Genomic DNA, 23,906 nt, shown 5'->3' with positions numbered 1-23,906 from the left:
GACACTGTTCCATTTTTCTCTATTTGTGGCTAATGGCTCTCGCTGTTGTTTAGTGGCATCCCAAAATCTGCTTTAGTCTCATTTATTTATGGATTTAACAATTGGAGCATTTACAGGTTTGGTTGGTTTATTTTCCCCCTTTATGAATGAAAACATCACATGTACTGTAAAAAAAAAACAAAATGCAGATGATTTGAATAAAAACAAAATGCTGGATTTATTCAAATTGAATATAAAATTTAGAGCCCTTTCCATAATTTGAGTTTAAAGGATATTCCTTTGGTTCACCTTCTAATTTGTTTAATCATTTTAATCAACTATATTTTAAGATATGCCAAATTAACTTCAGTTAAATATAAAATTTGGAGGCGTTTTCATAACTTAGGTTTTAAGCATATTCGTTTGGTCCAGGTGGTTTGACACAATTGCCTCCCTCTATCCCAGGTCCTAGAATGAGGGTGAAAAATTTCTGTTAAAGGTATTAAAGAGTTGCTTCGAGGTAAATCAAGTCCTGATAAATTGAAAAATCACAGCAAAGATGTGTATGTGATAATGAAACCTGGAGGTGCAGTTCAGTGCATTTGTACTTCTAACCTTTGGGTGTAACCTGTAATTACTTCCGCTGAGCCTTTGGGGATGATAGCAGATTAAAAATGAGCTGCCCTCGGGACGGCTGGCTGGCTGGCTGGGTTCTTGGTAAGGCAACCGATAAAATTCTGCTGAGTCTCACGCTTCCTGGTCTGACAGGAATGCCAATGTGTCTTTGAAGGTGACATTTGACTCACCCAGGTTTCCAGTTTATGCAACAATCCCTCAAGAAAGAAGTTAGGTGCTACTGTGTACTACTGATAGCAGTAGTATACTGTATTTGTATGTAATTAGAACTACAGTATTTCTAAGCTTTTCAACTTTTATGTTTCGTCCCATTACACCCACTAATGTTTGTGTTTTTAATAGTACTTTATAGGGTGAATGGACATTAACATGTTCTAATCCATTATCCCCCTCTGCTCAAAAGGAAAACATATCCACAGCATAACCAAGCCACCACCGTGCTACATTGAGATGGTGGATTCAGGGTGAAGCGCTGTGGTATTTTTTATTTTTTTTTCTGCAACACATACAGTAACATTCTCATACTTATCTCCCGCTTCATCCGGGACTGGGTCGCAGGGGCAGCAATCTCACTATAGACTCCCAGACTTCCCTCTCTGTATTAACACTAATTTTTGTTGTGCCCTATACATTAATAGGAAGACTGCTGACCCCAGAACTCACCAGCAAGTCCTCACTAACACCAACACAAAGGAGGGTATGCAAAGAAAGTTGAATGGATTTGAAGCCGGCTGTTTATATGAACGAATCAAAACATATCTGTGGAAAATTGTGTGGGAGAAAAAACAGATTTCCATGTTTAGCCTGCCTTCATATGTCCTATGCTAATTTATTTTCTGTGAAGCTAAATTTCAGTATTTAGTATTATCAGCTGGAAAGAATAATCAGAATAAAAAAAGAAATGAGATATACAAATTTGTGTGGAATAAAAATGTAAACTGTCTGCTTTTAGAGTTAACTTTTTGAAAGTAACTTTGAAATGCTGCTTAATTGAAGTGCTGGTATGTATAAAATATATCAACCACATTTGTATCCATGCCTGTAAAAATAATACCATCTAAGAGCCTAAGAGGTTCCCTCAGACTCCCTGAGTGCCCCGTCAGATGATTCAAATGGCTTTCTTTCATTGATGTCCAAAGGTAGAGTTATTTGAACCATTGATTAGATCAGTACAAATCTTTGAAAAACAGCCATTTCAAAGCCTATATTATATTTAATATTTCAGGATTTCTTAAATCTGCCATATCAGTACATTAGTATTAATACATAGTCAAATCCACTGTCTGACATATTTTTTTGCAATTCAACTTCCTGTGGACTGTTTGATAGCATCCCTGGCTACTTTATTACGCTGTCACGAACTGCAGCAATTACCAATAGTTTTTAATTTGCACATTCGATCTAACAGAAGTATCAATACACAAACTGAACTCAATCAGAGTAGGAATCTATAATCAATTGGACACAGTAACAGGGCACAGCTGAGGTCTTTTTAAGGAGTACTGCACCCCCTAGTGGTGAAAAAATATTTTGAGAAAGAAAAAGCATGGAGGACAAAAACAAGCTAAGAATTTAATGGATTCTTATCAGCAACATATTTTATGAAGGTTAACTAACAAATATATAACAAAAAAAAAAAAAACAAAGATTTTAAGACAAGATTTTTTTTTAAACAGAAATTTTCTAAACTAACATTAAACTAACATCTTAAATTGTCTTTTATGTCAAAGACTCTGTTTATTGGGTGCTTTGTGTTAAATGAAAACCATAGCTTTGCAAGATTCTATATATCCAGATTTATTCTATAAATCCAGATTTGTGCATTTACGGCAATACATCAGAAATGTTAAATGTATTGGCCGTTAATTAAAAAATAATACTATCAAACTCATGATAAGATCCCTGGTAAATTGCAAAGTAATGATGAATTTGTTTGTACCTTCAAACAAAAATTATACCTTCTGTGAGGTTGTAATAGAGTGTTTCTCTTAGCTAAATCAACTGTTTTAAGCAATAATTTCCCTCTAATCCATCCAACTTCCTTATGTCTCCTTAATAACACTAAACTACTTTCCAGAGAATAGCAGGTTTGACATAATCTTGTACTATATTACTGTGATTATGCATACCTTGTTTTTAGATACCTGGAAAGTACCACTGCCTTAAAGCATTACAATTGGTCAGAAGCATATTTATTGTCCTGTATGATTTGCATTGTACATTTGTCTCTATAATTTCTGGTGTGCCTTTACTTTGCAGTCACTGCTCTTATGCTTTCACCAAATTCCCCTTAAGGGACAATAAAATATATTTTATTTTAATTTAAAGTAAGATAATAAACCATGTAGACTCTACATCAGATGCAATAAATGCAAATCCAGACTCAGGATCCACCTTTTAGCTTTAACTTAATCTTGTTCCTTACCCCCAAAATATGTCACCATGGTAACAGATTTACCAATATGATTGCTTATGAAACTTATTAAATGGCTAGGTTAGGCTAAGTAATTTTAACTCAACAGGCTTCTGAGCAGCTCTGTTATTCATATGTTTCAGACAATCATACATCCATCCGTCTCTACTTGGTGCCCATCTCCAGCAGTCCCTGGGAGAAACAGGGTGAATTTGGATTGGTTGCCAGTCTTTCACAGGGCAACAAAGGAAAAACAACAATAAATCCAAATCACACCTAAGTGCAATTTAGAGACAAAAATCAACCTAATTATTATTTATTTGGAGTGTGTAGGAAGTCTGTGATTCTAAAGGTAACTTGAAATACGTTTAACTCCTGTAGAGGAAGTAATTATGTTCCAAAATGTACCAATGACTATGATGGTAAAGATATCTACAACATAAGTATGTAATTTGGAATTTTTAAATCATAACCTAATAAAATCATTTTATTTAGTGTGATTGTTTTTTTTGGATCTAACTATTTTTCCATCTCCACCACATGAGAGCAGTATTCCCTCTACAAAAGCAAAGCGTGCAGTTAGTTGCCACCAAGCACTACTGTGATGTTATGCCACGCTCCAAATATATTTGGTATTGAATGAAGTGTATATAAAGTATAGAAGAATAATATCAGCAAATAAAAAAATGTAACATAGCACCAAGTATACATCTTTAAGGGTGCAACAAACAGATCACACGCCAGAAGAGTCACCAATGAAAGACAATTTTACTGTAACTGTGTAATTTATTTCACATTACAACTGCACAGTTAGAGCTGAAAACAGTGGAAAAAGAAAGAGTTTTCACACTTCGAGTGAAACTGAGCACATTGAATGGAGAAAGCAACATAAAACCTTGAGCACTAAAGGTGTATACACATTGTTTTAAGAGAGAACAGTTCTGCAAGTTAAAGCAAAATATACCAACGTACCAAAAAAACAAAAAAAAACATAGATTACATTTGTGGTAAGCAAGAAACTTAACTGTTGAGAAATAAATCGTCCCTTTATTAAAAAGCTAAACATCGAAGTGATGCAATTGGAACGCTTCATTATGAGCTCAGCAGTGCTCTGCAGGATCATTACATCAGTGCTTTGTAACGTCAAGGCTTAGACAATGCGAAACATGTAATGAAAAAGGTGCATCCTAACTGTGACCCTACATGAAAGCTAGTGTGGGAATGCACAAAAAAAAGCAAAAAATATATCACACATGGCTGCTGTTGAGGATATTTATCAGAAATCAGCAATTACCTCAAGAGAATTCAAAGATTAAATAAGAAAAATCAAAGGAACTACCTAGTGCACATTAAAGTATTCACCAGTCAGGATTAATTGTTAAATATCCCATAAAGGGACAAAAAAAATTAGGTCCACAGACATTGAAATATTAGTAGAGGCTGGCTTAACATACAGCCCATTTGTAACATAATACATTGTGTAATTCCCATCCCTAAAAACAAAAATGTTAATACTTCTAAAACATGTGTGTTGTAGTTTGTACTGCTTCTAATGAGATAAAGATCTATAACTGTGTTTCTACTCTACCATCAGTCTAAAGTTGTTGATGTTTCATTAAAAAGAAACATAACCAATACTGTTGGTACTTGCTGAAAGTTATGGACAAAAGGAAAGACTGGAGTCAAAAAACTAAAGAGAAACACTGAAAATTGATACCTAGGGACAGGTTTGCTACATAAACCACATCGTCCCAAAATGGTTGAGGAAGATTCTGCTTTAGGAATGTAGGTGCAAAATATTTCAATTTGAGCAAATAAAGTCATAATTTTAAAGGAGAAAGCTGTACAAAGCCACTGACTCATAAATCAGCCTTTAAAACTCAGCTGTGTGCATAAATAAACCTAATAACCAACACCGAGGGTTTCCTTTAAATAAAGTAATTTTAGTCACTTTTATTTGGCAAATGGAAGCATTAAACATTCTCCTGAAAATTGTCTCTCTCTCTCTCCCAAACTTTAGGGCTTTGTAAGAGTCCATACCCCTTAAAACCCAATATTTCATGTCAATAATACAACATTTATATTTTTGTCTTGGAACCAACACAAAGCAGTAAATAGCTGAAGTAGGTGGAAAAGGCTACAAGTATGCAAATTACTTTTTACAAATTATAAATCTTTAAGAGGTAAACATTTTTTCACCCTACTTTACTTTTACACCCCTATACAAATCTTTATGCAATCAATGGTTTTAAGAAATCACCTAATTAGTTTATGTATTATCTTACATTAGCTTCTCTATTAAGGCCTCCAGAAACAAAACATTGGTGAAAAAACACCAATGTGAAGACTGACAAACACAACAGACTGGACAGGTACACAGTTGTAACACAGGGTTAGTGTTTTTAAATGATATTCAATGCTTTGAATATGTTGTGAAGTATTGTTTAATGCAAATCCACTGACAAGACAACACTAATCAGCCAGTCCATAAATCTGGCCGTTATGGAAGGGTGACGAGAGGAAAGCCGAACAAACGTAGAAAAAGGGGCTTCAATAGGATGACAAGTGGAAAAACTGTGTGTGGTGAGGATTGGACGCTGCCATACTAAAGCATCATGAACACCCCATACATTATTAAATGTAGAGGCACAATCATGCTCTAGGGCAATAAACTGAGCACAATACAGGGCGACCAGGAAGGAGGACTTAATAGGAGCTGCAACAGATTTCACAGAGGTGGGGGGTTCAACTTTTACAAGGATAACGAAACTAAACATAAAAGCAGAGCAACAGTAAAATCATTTCCTTCAAAATGCAAAAATTCAATCCAGTTATGGTCTAAATCTAAACTGAAATTAGAATCCCTCAAAATTTGGAAAAATCCAAACAGACATGCATTTTATCTCACTTTCATTTTTTTTAAAGCTGCAGATGAAACCAAAAATGCGCAGATTTGTATCCTTAAAACATCACAACTCATCCTCTAGATCATAGTTATGTACAACTTGGTGTTGGTTCATCATAAAATCTCAATAAATTACACAGAAGTTAATTTTTTTCTATTCTAACATGACATGATATGAAAAGGTAAACCCTGTTATAGGGGTGCGAATACTTTTGCGAGTCCCTGTACGTGATGCATCACTATTATTTGGAATGTGCTGCACCACAGTATGATAACAAAAAAGAGTAAAATGTTAACATTGTTAACAATTATTAATTATGTTAAAAAATGTAAAAAGAATCAACGCTGGAAATCCCTCTTCTGTGCGCCAACTGGTCTGTGCTCACACCTCCAGTCCAGCTGGTTTTGGCAGTGGTCTTAACATTTGTGCTTCATGGCAAGCTGTAGGAAAATTGGGGGGTTAAAGAATACAACTGTGAGAAAATTAAAAAAGAAGGTAATAAAGTTTGAAATCCATAAAATACCAGGCTGCTCAATAAAACACACATTGAATCATAGGATGAAGGAGCATCCTGCATCATTTAAGCTATTTCATAAAAAACAGAGCTGCAAGGTAAAGCAGTCACCCTTGAACTTCATCTGTCTTATGAATAGCAGTCTTAATTGGCTTTAGGGAGGTCTCATTAGGCAGGCGATTGGGGTGACCAAATGCAAAGGCACAAAGTGGGGTAGCATAAAAAAGTCCACACATTAACAGATGGAGTGCAGGGTTTAGTGATGTGAAATTGCATGAAACCGAACTCTACAGATTGATCCAATGGGGGCAGCAGAGCATCACAGAGACATTAGCAGTTTTTATTAAAACTGAGCAGTGCAGTTATACCTGTCTGCAGCTACAAAGTAAGCTGCAGAAATGGACTAGGAGGAAAAAAGTCAAGGTGACCTTCTCACAGTACTGCAGATAGGTTTTCTTATGCTGCGACTGCTAAGAAGGCTAGGAGTCGGTGTGTTAAAAGACGACTGTAAAAAAAAAAGTTAAAGTTGAACTATATGCATGCATGCAAATACAAATTTTATTGAAATTATCTGTTGCTTTCAGATAAAATACGATTTTCAAAAAAGCTTCCATAATTTGTAGAAATTACCATTCATTATGTTGACATGCATTTATTCTCTGCAAAGCATTTCCCACCGTGGTATGCTTTCAGACCAACCTAGTCAAAGAAAATTTAATATAGAATCTAGGCTGTTTCTCTTGCATGAATATGTATTTATCTATTTATCAGTAAATCAAATAAACTTTATAGAATCTGTATAAACAAGTTGAATATGTTGTTTCTGCATCTGCAACTTTAGCAACAAATATGAATTATAAAAAGCAATGAGAATCAAAGCGTTCATAATGCATCCAGGAAAATCAGCATGTGTGTATTTCTAAACGAGTGCAAAACTTATAAGCTCTGAAGCAATTTGAAAGAAGTGGGATGAGGAACGGTGATTCACTGTGGGGTTTAAAGTCATTTTCTCTGGAACAGGAACAATAGCCTTTCTTTCTCTCTCTCTGCTTATAGGACTTTTTGTCACTCATCGCTGCAGGGAATCTCCTTTGAGCAGCAAGAGGGTCAAGCTAGCATTTTCCAATTTAGTTTCAATCATCATAGCATCACTTTTATGGTGCATAATTCAAAGCTGTCTGCAGTGGAGGAGTTTATTATGAATGTTAATGGCATCTCGTCTTTCTTGCACTTTTTGAGAAAAAACTGATTTTACGTTTAATCTTAAAGTGTGCAGTATTTCCAGGTATATAGCAGAAATGAAATTTTTTTACGATTAACCTTTTTTTAATAAGTTTGGAAAGCAGCATGCTGTTCGTTTTTGTGAGATTTCAATGGTAAATGGGGAAGGAAAAAGAAACATTATTATATTCAAAGTGCAGAGATCTGAGAGCTGCTTTTTGCACCGTAGCTAAATAAGGAACCAGAAGCTTCAATTGCCTTTTAACCCTCGATACTGGGTTCATGCCTTAATATGCATCATGATTGAATACGCCTCACCTTTTGTGCAGTGACAGCAAACTGTTCAGCACTGTTCATCATGTCTGCAGTCCTCTCCTCAGCCCGACCTAAACGCTCACCGCGCTCATTCAGGGCTTGGCTGGCCTTCTGTACAGCACTTGTCACACTGTCTGCAGCTGAGTGTAGTATACTGTTGCCTGTCGATAAGGTAGGGAGCAAAGCCCATAAGAAGGAGAGGAACAAAAGGAAAGAAGTGAGGGTAAAACAAAGGGGAGAAAAAAAGGGTATTTTATTTTAGTAAATAAACGTCATTTCATGATAAAACATGTGACATCACAATTGGTGCAATCAGAACCCCTGACCAAAACTGGTAATGATGGCAAACAATATAAAGTCATTAAAAATCTAAATGGTCTCCAGCAGATGCAATGCAGGTGGGTGGCTAATGAGTTTTCTCCAGAGCTAATTTTCTTGAAAGTAATATTAGACTGAATTTACACATCTGCTACTTGTAGACAAAAGCTTTGTTAGCCTGTGTATCATTCCCTCCATTTATGTGCAGGAGCAACACGTCACGGAGGAAAACCTCACCACCCCTTCCCAACAGTAACAATCTCTAGCTTATTTTGGAGCTCTCCATAGGTTCCTTGGTCAGACGAGAAATACAATTTCTCTGACCACTGCTAGTCTGCATGGGTTTGCTTTAATTAGCCCAGAAAGTTCATAATGGAAGGCAGCCATTAGGGACCCTTATCAGATGCCTGAACCATCTCCACTGATTTAATCTGATAGATCACTGAGGAGTAGCATGCTTACTCCAAGCTACACTATATGAACATCCTCACCATCTCAAGTTCAGTCTGTATTATAATGTCAGAAACCCCAGAAGGCACAGGATTATCTCTCCACATGTATCTGGGTTACTGACCACCAGACAACCCTTTTCTTTTAATTCATTAGAGATATTTAGACCACATAGGGACATAGACAATAGAGTTGCTCACCGAGAATGTGTGGTAAATAGAGATGCACTGATCAAAAACCTGGATCGGATATCAGCTTCGATATTGACTGGTAAATGGCCTGTACTTATGTAGCGCTTTTTCAAGTCGGGAGACTTGATCAAAGCCCTTCCCACTTCATTCAGTCATTCATGTACACTGGTGCCACTGGGCCCTCTGACCACCATCAGTAGACAATGCAGGTGAAGTGTCTTGCCCAAGGACACAACGACACTGAAAGTCGGAGCCAGGGCTTGAACTGTCAATCCTTCGATTTCAGGGCAAACTCCTACATCTGACGCCGCTGACTAATTAGCAGGATCAGATATCTGTGTCTGATATGGATATCAGGATCGCATCCACTGTACTTTACGAAGAATTGCCATTTCTTTTTTTTGCTGCTTATTCATTAATAAATAATATAAACTGCATTTATATCTGTGCTAAAGCCTCAATTCAAATTTCAAGATACATGATTCATTCATTACGCTGATGAAGATTCTCAGTCATCCAGGTCATAGTCATTCCGTAAAAGTAAAAAAAAATTCACTGGACTTGGTTTCCAAGATTTGAAGACGTTTCGCCACCTCTCCAGGAAGCTTTCTCAATTCAAATGTCTGGATCTGCAGTGAGTTTGAGTCTTTATATAGACAAGGCCTTGTATTGCTTGGAAACATGCAAATGGTGACCGATGAATGGGTCGTTTGGTTCAGTTGTTGGCCTGTAATATCTGAAACCTGTCTATGATTCTGAAGGTCTGTCGTTAAAGGGGGGTATTGTCTCTTATAGGCTAACAATGGAGCCAAACAACCCACTCATCGTTTTTCCATTTGCATGTTTCCAAGCAATACAAAGCCTTGTCTATATAGGACTCAAACTCACTGCGGATCCAGACATTTGAATTGAGAAAGCTTCCTGAAGAGGTGGCGAAACGTCTTCAAATCTTGGAAACCGAGTCCAGTGGATTTTTTTTTTTTTTTTCCTTTTACTGATTCATTCATTCCACAGTTGATTCGGATTGGTATCCGATACCTGCCAATACGCTCAGCCCAGGTATTTGTGGACTGGAAAAAAATGGATCTTCCATCTCTAGTGGTAAATGAATGGCCACACGTTATTTCAATAAACATATTAACCTCAGAGTCAAAGGAAACCACAAGGAAATTGTCATGACCTGCTCTGAGAAGCAGCCCTGCAGCAGTCTGGGTGACTCCATAGAAGCCTAATCTTGCCCAGTTTGATGGGTCAAATTGACAAATTAAATAATTTTATGAGGAGTTTGTTACTTGGAGGCTAGAGGAAAAAATATAGTTTGAAATAATTTTAAGTGACATAGAAGATCCATCTTGCCCACAACCATCATCATCTTCATTGACTCTGAAAAAGTTTAGTCAAAGTATGACATTTAGTTTCTCTTTAGCTAACTTTTTTTTTTTATCTATTTTTATTAAATACAAACTGATTTCATACAGTTTCATCTGGGATTTATATTCCATCAAGATCCATATCATACAATTCAGGTAAAGGTCGAGGCCCCAAACATTCTATCCATCTCCTACCAACACAACTCTTGATTTGATTAAATCAAGACTAGATAGGTCTAGATAGATGGGTCCCAATAATACCACAGCTAGAACCTTTTCTCTATAACATAAGTGTTCTGAAAACCAAACTAACGCAATCCTGTGCTATTTCCACAATTCTAAATAGTTTATAGGAGGGTTTTGTCATTCTCTTCATTTAATTTAGAACTTCTAAGCCAAACATTTATTACTTTCTCTAAACTACAGCATGATAAAGGAGGGTTGGCCTCCTGGGCTGCCCTGGAAACCCACTAGTGGATATAAAGAACAGAGAACATAGATAACTTCAGCAGCCCTGTGGATGTTTCATTTGAAGAGCCATTCATCTACCAAACAGTAGGAGCTGGATTATAGTTTACCTAACGGCTCCATGTTGTGCAGGTTCACCTACACATAGACTTAGTGGCTTACAAAGGGATGTGCGTTTAATGCTTTAGTAGAACTATGTTCATCTGCAAACACACAACCTGGATTCTGTTCTTTCCCTCATGAAAGTCCAATAGAGTAAGTGTAAATCCCCTGACAGGTAGGCTGAGTGACAGATAATTGGGACTGCGCCACTGCACTGTATCATATGACAGCCCAAAAGCAGACGGCAAGACCAGCTGGCGGTTTTTCAAAAGTATTTACTTTGATTAAACCAAATCATTTAGCAACACAGTCTGCAGATGGGTGCACTTATAGACATTCTTAATCACACAGTGAACTAAAACAGAAGACACATAATAATATCCATTGTTCGCTTTTGTAAAAGTAAACTTTCTCTGTAAGGTTTAGAGTCATTCATAGAAGGTTGAAGACCTTTTCACCTGCAGACAGATTTTTCTTAATCCCCTTCCTCCTCCTCTTCTACAGATGCCCAGGGAGTCGTGCTCCTTTCACCCTCTGTCCAACCCCCGCACTCCTCTCCTCACACTCAAAAGAACATCTACATTTATTTGTCTGCCTACCATTTTCTTTTCTCTTGAGCCTTCCCTGCTCTATTCACAGAAATCCATGGCAGGGTGTAGGACAGGCTCCCTAAAGTGTACTGCAGAATGTAATTAGAGAAATGCTGGGTGGGGAGGCTGTGAGAAGGATTCAGAGGAGGGCAGGGATTTGGAGCATTACAAATGAAAATAGGATTGAGTATGCTATGTGGTGCTGTATCTGCAATTTAAACAAAATGTTGACATCTCATCTTGTCGTTTGAAATAATTAGTCATCCATATATCCACATAAACAACTATAGTATTTGAGAGGTTTAAATTCTAATTTTTATTTTTATTGTAAGCTAAATTTTCCCCCATACTACCAACTACTGTGTTGCTCTAAAGAAACGAATGTAAAAAGGATTTTTTACGGGTTGTGAAAACCATTATTCCTCCCTTCATGTTGCATCCATTTTTACAATCTTGTAATCATAAACGTTTTGCGGACAAAACAACCTTAGAAAATAGAGAAGTCTGTACAAAAAATGTTTTTCCAGCGACCAGAAGCTCTGAACCAAGAGAAACAAAACCAGGAAGTTGGACCACCTCCTCTTTCCAATTCTGCTCTAGATTCTTAAGAAGCAGAGTAGAGGCTGAACTCCTGTGATACTCAGAACGGCATCTGCTGGTTTTCAATGGAAACATCAAACTGATAGCCGAGCCATATTTCCTGGGGGATTTATGAGATTAGGCAGTTAACTCCAAAAACAAGCATTTCTACATAATGGAACCATGGAACCACAGACGCTGTGTTGGATTAATACTTTCATTCTGGAAGGGCGGCTGATCATATCATCGTTTGAGAATATAATATGTGGGGGAGTCTTATGGGAGAGCCTAACAATCATTTCGTTTATGCAATAACAAGCTTATCACCCCTACAACAAGACAAAATTGTTGCATTATCTGATCTTCCTTGATCAGACTGTTCTTAGTGACCCAAAGATTCTGGGAAGAAGTTCAGTTATTTATTTTTCTTTCTTATATAGTCATTGGAAAAAAATTTGACCTACATTAAAATCTAGATTTGTCTTTAGCTTGACCTAAAAAGTTCAAATTTCTTATTGTATGAGAAGTAATGAAGAGATAAAAAAAATTGCAGTGAAGAACACAGAGGGAATAAGCTACATTTGCCTGTATATAACTGGTATTTTGATACCTTTTCACATTAGAATGAACAAAAAAGCACACTTCAGTGTTGTGCCAGTATTTAAAAAATGTAGTCTTGTATGAGTGTGGAACAAAACTTTGAAATGAAAATAAAGATGAAAGTCATATATGATGCCTAATTGCAAACATTCAGGCTCAGTAGGAAATATTCATGAAATACTGAAATGAGAAATAAGAGAAAAACAAACTGGCTGCTTAACTAGGAAAGCTACTGTTTTTCGCTTTTGCATTTTGTAAAGAATAGATTGATAGAGAAAATCTATGACATGGGAAAGCAAATATGCTGTTTAAGTAACAGTTTAAGTAACATGAGACATTTTTTGCATTTTGATTACCTTAAATTTTACATTTTAAAATAAAATAATGCTACTTCATTACTCATTACAAAAAAGCATCCAATACATTTGTGTACTCACTAATTATTTACGGACATAAATAATGTAAAGAAACTGTAATTTTTCTTCATAATGGCACTAAGAAAGCTTAAATTGAAATTTGATACAACCTACCCAACCGCACAGAATACTAATGACAGTATAATTAATGAAGGTACAGTAGGTACACATTTCTCTCCTTATGTTCTTACCTTGTCTTTGCTGATGACCACGGTGGGGCACTAAGTCTTTCCTCATTCTGTTAAAATAGACCTTGCAGTGGTAAACGACTGTATCTAAGCCTTCTGTGATAAAGAAAACATCTGCCATAAAAAACTTTGCTCTTTATTAGTTTATCAAATTTTTATAAGTTTGATATTATTACCATTATTGTTATTATTACGGTATTATTATTATTGTTATTCTTATTATGTTAGGAGTAAACCAATTGGATGTTTTGTTACTGGTTACTGTTATAAAGATATGAAAAGGTATAATGTGAAAATAAAAGCACTTAAACAACTACTAGAAAACAAAACTGCATTTAAGACCTTGGATCTTAAAGTAGTTGGCAGCTTTCCAATTGGTCCATTGTTAAAGTGAATAAGTGGCCAACGTTGGAAACCACTAAAGCGCACCATATAGGACAGCTATCCAGTTTTTTTGGGTCAACATCAACTCAGACCGAATTATAATAACCACACATTTAATTTCCCTATAGAATAACCAGCACATGGAAAAATTCTCATATAGAAACTGTGTTCAATGATGCAAGCCTTGCTATTTGCTAATGTTTGAAGAGATTATTATTTTCAACTCCAATGAATTTACTTTGTTCTAAAATAGTTACTGTTCTCTCACACAATGCCATAATTGTCATAACTATTAAGGTGGCTATCCAACTATAGTGTTGGATAGTCTCTCCAACCCCATTCATGAAGTTGTTGCTGGAGAGCTCCTTCAGTAAAAGACTGCTGCACCCTAGGTGCATTAAAGGATGTTTCTCGAAGATCCTTCCTCCCAGTAGATGTTAGACTTTTTAACTATTGTTGCTTCCAACAAGATCAATTTAGTTTACATGTCTACCGTTAATTGCACTTTTTTAAACACTTATTATTTTGTAAACAGTCTGATGTTTATTTCAATGCATTGTATTTGATACATATTTTAGATCCTTTTTTCAAATTCATTCTACTTTGCTTATCATTTAATTCAAATATACCATTATGAAGATACCAGAATTTCTCCACTTTACTCAACTCCACTCAAATACCCCTTTCCCACTGGTCAAAAAAACCTGTTTAAACCCGGGAACAATCGGCTTCTAGTGGCAGTTGGAACAGCTCACTGATGCGAGTCTATCCGGGTCAAACGACTCGGCAAGCTTCCCGTGTTTAAATCGCCTCAGCTCTGATCAGCAATGCTGTAGTAACACCAGAGCCGGATTGACCCGCTAAATTACATGACACCATTGAAGGCAATGTACAGATGTCAACACAGCGCGCCAGCCAAATCTGATCTAACAAGCCAAATCAACTCTGTTTATATTCAATAAACATGGCGCAGCTCTGGTGTGAGGGATTCGGAGGGACAAAAGAGCGAAACAACAAAGCACATTTACTACACCCTCGCTTCCTTACATGTTGCACTCCATTGTATACTTTCCCGATTTCGGTCACACACCTTCAACGCTACCCCAGTGTGATGGTTACCAGACATGAAGCTTCTGGGGGACAGAGATCATGCAGCTTACCAGCGAGGGGTTAGAACCAGCTTTTTTTGGAAGTGGGAAGTGAGCCAAATACCCATTGTTAGCGGGTCATTCCATGTTTTAAAAAAAACATACGTTAACGCGGTATTTTCAGTGGCAAAGATGCTTAAGGCTGCCTTTTACAAATTATCAGTGTCAGCAAAACATCAAAAAACATTAAATCGCAAATGTATCTCTTATTACACATTCACAAAATATATATATATATCCATAAATGCTAAATCTGTATTGTTAAATAAGACCTTTCCAAAAATCAAAGATTGGAAATTGGCCAGAAAAAATTCAATTGTTACCTTAAATAATTTAATTGTTTCAGCTTCAATTGCAATTATTTTTCCACTTGCATAATCTAACTTGTACTCAGTAAAGACAGAATTTCTAAGGCTATAAATGTCTGCCATCCCATGTTTTTATGCAGATAAGAGTCCATCCACAGTTAGGGTCCCACACCTGAGCAGCGTCATGGTTTTTGTTTTGCACTGGTGTGAGACTTAAACTGGAGAGAACAGAACTGGCAGCAGATTTGGATTACCCTCAATTTTTGTGCATTGCACGAGTTATAAACTGACATCTTTACCATCAATTATACTTAGCAGATCCAGAGAGAGCAGAGAATTAGAAATTAATTGCATATTCATTTTACTGGATATTGTTATAAGATTAAATATATATTTTTAATCCAATAATGGTTGAGCAGATTTATTCACATGTTTCATTAAAATAGTAAAAAAACGTTGCTCTGCTGAAAACTGCTACTTCCCACCTACACATGCAGAGACCACACTATACACCAAGGTCATCTGACAATGTTAAATATGGACATGGTGATGAATGTAGGAGGGAGGTCAAAGAAATGTAGCAGAAGGTTGGGAAGAAATGGCAGCTTTATCATCAATGAATAGATGAATAGTTCCCACTCATACTGACAAATTTAAAAACAGGAACTGGATGAGTGATGAGAGCATCAGCATCTCGCTATGCTGCTGTTAATGTTAAATAATTTCGCAACAGGAGAGTCATAAAGACACACATCAAACCTCTGACCCCTGTATTTGTAGAGTGGTGGAGAGGTGTAGGACTTTTTTTTAACAAACTATTTTCATGAATAATAGAGCAAGCCAACAGAAGTTCTACTGTAAGATGTAAATCAAGAATAAAAGATAAAACCACCCATGATGATATTTAGAACAACCATAAACATTAAGAGCAGCAGATATAACATCAGTGAAAAACGTGAGATCCACATATGATAAATTTCCTTGAGGTCTGAATCTTTACTTAACTACTCTACAGTATACACAGGGGACGCATTCGTTCTTATTAACAATTCCTCCAATTTCTTTAATCTAGCATCTTTATGAGAAGGCAAGAAGTAGTAAAATTAAACCAGTCCTGTTTCGTATAATTAGGATGGATGTTGCATTAAAAAGTATTAAAAATGAAGTATGAAAAAATTTATATATGTGTATATATTATGGAAAATATAAAAAAAATTAAAATTTTTGTGATTTCTTTGTGCTGTAAAACCAGTTTATCATTGAAAGCACTTTAAATCAATGCTAATATAATTCTTCAACTTCCTTTTTTGACACCCTTTAACAGAGCACACAGCAGATGCTCTGTACAAGGAATAAGCATACATTTCCATGCACACCAGGTGCTGGTTGTCATCATAGTGTAGATGATGGGATTCAAGCTGGGCTTACAGCACAGTGGATTTGTCACTGTAGTGTTTCTGCTATCAGAATATTAAGTTTTTAGTATTTAGCTTAATCTTTAAATTTTGCTCAGGACAATTCTTACCACCGAGGAGTTTCGACTGACAGTTAATAAACTCTGGTTTCCGTTCTGAGCAGTAGCGTTGGCAGGTGTGATGAAGAATTTGGATGAAGGTGCACTTCTCTCCTGCTGAGCTTGCAACCCACTGGTCCAAACCATTGTCGAACATCAGGTCAAATTCTGGACAATCCTTTGACAAAAAATTAAGTAGTCATAATATTAGGGCTAAAGATCATTATAAGGAAGGATACAAGTAAAAACAACCATCAAAAACAGCAAAATGCAGTTAAATCACTCAAAATGTCCATTAATACCCTGAATTTGCTTCAGTAACCTTATCATAAGTTTTATTTTAATTAGATCCTAATGTTTTTATGGATTACATTTGAGGTTTTGGAGGAATTTTAAGAACCTACTTTGTTGGAGTCAATTCCATTAACTTGCCGTAGTTGATCAATATTCCACTGTGACCTTTTGACAAAGGCAGATGATCCTTGGAACTGCTTCACTTTAGTGAGGGACACATGAGACGGCTTCTTGTTTGTCACTGTAGAGAAGAAAGAATATTAAATCAAAGAAGTTGACAATGGAATTGTTTAAGAATTCTTTAAATCTACCATTGAAATGAACCAAATTGTGGACATTTTGCAATCAAAAGCAAGATGGAGAAAAAAAAAGTACATAGCAAAAACCCTTAATATGCATAGAACATGTAAAACATGTTTTGTTTTTTTTGTTTTTTTTTACCAAAAACAATTTGTCACACTCAGGAATTATTACATTTAAACTGATTTGGGTGCAGTTTGCTGCTTTAAAATAACAACATGCTAAAGGTCCTGCTGATATAGGTGGACATTTTTAGGCCACGTTCTAGAGTTTTACCTGGCCAAAAGAGTTCTTAAACTAAATAAAACATTCTCAAAGCTGCGCGGGATGCACTTCTGCATCTGGCAGCTCAGTGGGATGAATGATGTGGAAGTCATGCTTCAGTCAGTTTTACTGTAGTTTGAAACATGCGGCCTGCTAAGTCTGACTAACATTGTGAGTTATAACTCAGCTCATTGCTGCAATATCGGTGTAAAATTTGTACAGTCTGTAACATTGAGCTTCATGTGCCATTAACCTGATGTGTGAGCTGCAGACTGCATGTCCTACACTGTGAAATGTGTAGTAAAGCAATCAGAATGTATTTAACCATAAAATCATGTCCTCTTCTGCCTTTGAAATGAAACAGAGATGCAAAATAATTAAAGGTGGTAGGGATGATTATAAAACATTTTCGCAAGCCACGTTTAAATGACAGGCAACTGGACTTTTGCACAGTTTTTCTAAAAAAAAAAACAAAAAAAAAACAGTTTTTACACATTTCCAGGAGTCTTTTGTCAAATCTAGCAGCTTGCATTGCCTTAAATTTAACTCTGTTTTTTGATTGGTATAACTGAAAATATAAAAAGGCCTGGTTCAGTGACTTGGGTAAAACTCTGGAGAAAGTCTAAAAAACAGCAAAACCTTAAAAGCAAATTTTACAGATCAGTGAAGAGAAACAAACCACAAGGACAGACGCACTAGAGAACAAAGGAAATAAAACACAAAGAAGAGTAGTGTGTAGAATTCACCTACAGTAATGAGAGAAACGTCTGAAAGGAACAAATAAGGAAAAGAACTAAACTTCATCAATGCTTATCAGAAGACCTATCTTGCAGTGGGCTTAAGTGGAGCACTAATGGACTGGAGAATCGTATGTCTGCATTGGACAGCGAGACCTTACAGAAGTTTTCTTTAGTGCAGTATCAATCTTAGAAAACTGGAGTTAAATTAATTCAACCTTTTGTATGCCTGTTAAAGGCACATACCTTATTTTGTTATTTCATATTTCTCATGATGTTTTGTGACTTTCTAACCTTTAGACATAAAATGATTCAATTGGACGTTTATAAATGAAAAGGGTACAGCATATAAAATATATATATATATATATATATATATATATATATATATATATATATATATATATATATATTTCCTTACTTTGGTGCACTCATAGTGAAGATTTAAAACCATCTATGAGCAGCACCAGCATCACTAAGGCTTTCAGTTAGATCTTTCTGCAACACATCTCTTTTGTCTTTCCTCAGAACAATTACTGTATTGTCTCAACATTTCCCACTCAGACTTGGAACAAAACATATGAAACTGTGTCATCTCTGATACATCTGGCTGAGATGGTTAGTTAACTTTATCTGCTTTGACCAATCAATATGTCAGGGAAAAAAACACTACTGAATTATATTTATTTTTCCTATAGCTCATACTTTGGGTGAACCGCACCCTTTTTAAGGAATGTTTTAGAAAAAGGTAGGGCTGAACAATACAAGAGATGTTTGACTATGTTCAGAGTATCAATTTAGACAGCTGTGGGCTGAAGCAGGCATACAAATATACAGACATCCTGAATAATAAAAGAAAGTACAATCGCTGCTCCTTGTGGGGGTGACACTGACAACTAATGGCTTAGGAGTTAAGAGTATTTTATAAAGAGGATGATGGCTGGGTGTAATCAACATATGTGCTAAAGGAAAGAAAACTACAGTGTGCAAATGGAAAAACAGCAATATATTTCATTTAAATTACATTACAGAAATTAATCTAATTCTTCATCCAAATATACAAAAGGATTTATCTCATAAGTGAGAGAACAATGGCTGAAATTCATCATATAAAACCTAAAAAACAAATGTATTCTATACAAATACAAAATATTTGTAAGGCTGATAACACCTCTGTATTAAGCAGAAGGTTTGAAGTCATTTGCAAATGCTTTGGGAGAAAAATGGCAACTAGAAGAGCAACAAATACCTCATATGTGTCACATTTTACTTACAGAACATTTTTCATGTTGAGATGTGTGAAAAATGAATAAAAGAACATTTAAATCAACTTATGTGATTTTTTGATAGATCCCAATTCTTCATACACACAATTGCCCATATTTGCCCCTGCTTCACAAAAGACAGGACATTTTATTGCAATATTTGGGGATTAAAGAAAGTATGAAAAGAAAAAAGTATTACTTAAAAGTAGTTCTAATTGTTTCGCAGCCTTTTCAACAATCATCCGTCACTTAGTTCAGCCCGAGACATACAAACACAAATTCTGCTATAAAAATAAAATTGACTTTTATCGTACAGACTAATCCAGTGCAACAATTAAATAAAGTAGAACAACTGGACAACTAAAGTGGGAATTACAATGGCAGTCAATTATGCTGAAATAGATTATTGATATGAAAATCCCTATTCTTAACACAATTTTTAGCTGCTTTAGTTGTTTAGCAGTTTTAATTTAAGTAATAGCATTTTTATATGACTATATAATCCAATCACTCTTCTTTTCTAGAGTTTAATCAACAAATCTGCTGTGAACCAAAGTAAATAGCCTATCAAAACAGGATAAACATCTTTTAAAACACCCTTACGGGACTGAATGTAGACTTTATCATGTCTCAGCAGTGAAAAGTTTCTCACATATAGATTACATAGATTACAGTTGATGGAATAAAAATTAAGTAACAGCAAACAAAGGATTTTAGAAAAAGCTAATAAATTGAGCAGGTTGGATATCCTAACTAAAGTCATTTTTAACCCCTTCAAAACAATCTCACACTTAACGCAAAGATCATAATGAAATGTGAGATGTAAAATAAACCAACTCTTAACTCGTTTGCACACCTTCAAAAACCAATCACAATCAATCTGACACAACTTTGTGGCTTTTCATCATTTTTTAATTGAGCCATGATGTTACAGAACGACCCGATCACTGAACTGCATCAATGAATGTGTGAAAGACAAAAACGTCTCAAGGCGGTGGAATTAAACTGTTGACACATCAACAAAAAAGTTCTTAATCGAGCTGCCAGACACCTTTGGGCCGCTCAATTCAATTTCATATTTAGCTGTTCATTCTCTTCTTGTCAGGGTAACTCCCTGGAATATTACCACAATTACTGAAAGTGTGAAGGCATGGATTTATTGAAATAGCAATCAAACGAGAGTTCAGTCATGCTCTACTAAAATTGAACTTCTTATTTGCTATCACAGCAAAATGAATTACGTTGATGCTGTTAGTGGGGCAATAATGTAGAGGACTAATATTTTAGCAACAATATTAATTACAAAGTGTCAAAATAGAAAAGATATCTGCATAAAATCTTTAAATATGGCATGATATCAGAGTTTATTGGTTAATTTCTTATCCCCTTTAAAGCTCTCTCTCAGACTGTATCTGATAACTCTCTTTAACTTGGAACAACTCCTCACAACATTCCTCAGTTAATGTTTTTTCTCCGTTTGTCTCTTGACTGGAGTTAAAATGTCAATGTTGATAAGATCAGTGGATTTCTCATGAAGAGAAAGAAAACAGACTGTGTTGCAGTTTACATGTTTTTATGTTAGGATCAAACAATTGGGTTTTAAAAACCTTTTTCATTGTCAAAACAATTTCAGTTCTTGTTTTGTTAAACAACAAGGTTAAAATGGAAAAGCTGTGTGATAAACTAAGTCTACCACACAACAATTGCAGGAGCAAAGCTGACAGAATTTTCTGCCCATCTGGACCAAGGTCACACTGCAGCATTTAAACAGGGTTCAAGTCTAACATTTACTAGAAAACAAGAACTAAAATTTACAGATTGAGGATTTTTTTTAATAAAAATTATGATTTATTATGGTAACAATAAACTTTAACCCCAAACAAAAAATAAAACTATCAGACCTGTACAGGAGTGTGACCTATAATTTCCAAGTCAAAGTAACAATGTAATTAAACGCAATTATGTTTTTCAAACCGTACTGAAGTTTTTTCTTTGGCCAAATATTTCAAGGCCTGGTGACAGCAGAGGCAACTTAAGCCACCATTCCTACTGTGCTTGATAGTTGCTTGTGCCAAGTCTTTAGACTAATTCAGTTACAACTTTGCAAACCTAAAGCCGGGCATACACTTTACGATATTTCCAATCGTTTCACTCAGCTACATCTAAAACTGTACAAAGAAACCACAGGGTTTAAAAGTTCACAGCTCACGATGCATGTTCTCTCACTGTGCGGCCCAACGCTCTGATGCGATCGACCTGCTCACACTGCACGTCCAAAACCACAAGTTGGACTTCTCAATCTGGAAGAAAAAGAACTCCCTTGTCTGCACATGTGCTGTGCAAGAGGTTCTGGTAAATCGGCTCATAGCTCTGCTTCAACAGCAGGATTTGAACACCTCAGGTGGGCCATCTGAATTTTAAATTTTAAACATGTTTGATTTTTTTTCTGACCTTACAAATCCTGATCGAGAGGTGGTCGTGAGAGGCTGACATCCCCTTGTTACCTCCTGTATACTACACGATGCAGGACGCACGATGAGGCTGAAACTCGGCCAGATCCAAAAAAGTCTCGCACGACTGGAAAATCGGCCCGAAACGGGCAAAAGTTATCATACAGTGTATGCACGGCATAAGTGGGAATTCAGTAGGTCCACTTAGACACAAGTGACTTTCTCCCAGGATCCACTTTTCAGGGCCAAAAATGTCTGGTCTGTTTTTATGGACTTAAACATTGAATATGCAGACATCAGTCTGATATTGAGTCATCTGATCATTCCAGAGATTAATTTTAAGGTTACAAACCTCCTCATGTTTGCTTTCCAACAACAGTTACCTCTTGAAGGTCTTTACTGTGGCTTTTCCTTTTTGGCCCTTAGTTTTCAAAAACTTGTTTTATGCAAACCAACAAACTTTAAAAGCGTCTGCTTTTTTAAAGTTGATCATACTGGGATAAGCTTTTGGTTTAAACAAATTAGTTTCATAAGAAGCACCTTTGTATTACTTTTTTTTCAGGTCAGATGAAAGACAGAGGATGTGCTTAGTTTTTTTACACATGGATTTGACATTTTGTAAACTGTTGTGTTTGATAAACAATAGTTCCATTAAATCTGATGATTCTTTTAATCCAATTTCAAAAAGATTTGCAATGCTTTAAAGACCAGAATATTTTAGTGTTTAAGCTTACACTTGGTACAATTTCATGAAAGAAGGAAAAAAAAAAAAAAGACAGTCTCCACTGGAGAAAAAAATAAAGAATGAATTAGAAAACTGAAGCCCCCAAAAGCTGAAAGTCCGCCAAACATATTGCCTCCATGTGGACCGAGTGTCCCCGGCAGGCACGGTTGGCATTTCATTCCTCCCCTTTCTAATGCTTTCATGTTCACATGCTCTCACTTCCAGCACTAAATTATCTCTTGTAATTCTCACACTATTTGTGCACTTTAACTGAAAGGAGTTATTCTTAAAGGAGTCTTTCAGAAAGAAATCGCAAAGGAAAACATTCATAGAGGAAACCTTCCCTGGATCAGCTGTTATCACAGTTGTGGTTAAGATATGCAAGATATAAAAACCATTAAGGCAAACTTTGCATGAAGGACCACCTACATAAAAAATAATAGAACAGGAACATGTTTCATTTTAAACATCACTATTAAAGAGAATTTTTATTTAAAGTGTTATATAAATAACAAAACAAAAAATAAAAATCAAATAAATAAAAATCTGAATATTCTTATTTACTAACTTTGTGTGCACATAAAGGAAGAACTTTGGCTTTCACTGCTCACATTATACAATAACATGAAAAAAAACAATAATCATATAATATATATAAAATTGTATGAAAGGGTCAAGGAGCAGCACATACAGGTGTGTTTGGGATGTTTTTTATTTTATTTCAAATGCAAGTCTGCTTGGGGGAATATGGAAAGCCATTTCATTCAAAATTAAATAAATAAGTACTGCATTTGATAAATTGTCAATAAATAATCTATAATAAATAAATACAGCCCCATGAAATTATCAAATTGGCTCAGAAAAGTCGTTAATTTTTAAAAGAAATATATGTTCAAGCATTTTTTTGAGCTTTAAGGATAGAAATAAATAATTTTAGTACAATAATTACATTATTTATGGTGACCTGGATGAATGTCTGCATGCACATGTGCAAATGAACTAATGGTATAGATTGGGTAGTGAAACGACCAAAGAGAGCTCAGCAAGAGGAAATACTTTGATTTGATTGGTCATCATGATTGGAGAAATTCAGTTTCTGCAAAGCAGATTCTGCCAGTCCTAGCCAGGCCACCCAACATATACACTCAACGGCCACTTTATTAGGTACTCCATGCTAGTAACGGGTTGGACCCTCTTTTGCCTTCAGAACTGCCTCAATTCTTCGTGGCATAGATTCAACAAGGTGCTGGAAGCATTCCTCAG

The 23,906-nt window shown here is 35.8% G+C and overlaps 1 protein-coding gene across 2 annotated transcripts in view; it reads right to left on the bottom strand.

Annotated features, from left to right (window-relative positions):
- Positions 1-3,805: 3,805 nt before the first annotated feature.
- Positions 3,806-23,906, bottom strand: part of stxbp6 (syntaxin binding protein 6 (amisyn)) — a 61,394-nt gene continuing 41,293 nt past the window's right edge. The window contains exons 3-7 of one of the 2 annotated variants that reach the window (XM_015402900.1): positions 17,014-17,144; positions 16,622-16,787; positions 13,260-13,352; positions 7,988-8,145; positions 3,806-6,374 (exon numbers count right to left, since the gene is read on the bottom strand). In XM_015402900.1, the coding sequence (XP_015258386.1) occupies positions 6,351-6,374; positions 7,988-8,145; positions 13,260-13,352; positions 16,622-16,787; positions 17,014-17,144 (572 nt within the window). In that variant the 3' untranslated portion in view covers positions 3,806-6,350. The remainder of the gene's footprint in view (positions 6,375-7,987; positions 8,146-13,259; positions 13,353-16,621; positions 16,788-17,013; positions 17,145-23,906) is intronic. The other variant, XM_015402901.1, reaches the window with a different exon arrangement.

The sequence above is a fragment of the Cyprinodon variegatus genome, unplaced genomic scaffold (genome assembly GCF_000732505.1).
Source record: "Cyprinodon variegatus isolate N-32 unplaced genomic scaffold, C_variegatus-1.0 Scaffold1407, whole genome shotgun sequence".
NCBI classification, from domain to species: domain Eukaryota; kingdom Metazoa; phylum Chordata; class Actinopteri; order Cyprinodontiformes; family Cyprinodontidae; genus Cyprinodon; species Cyprinodon variegatus.
This window is presented reverse-complemented; position numbering and strand designations above follow the sequence as displayed.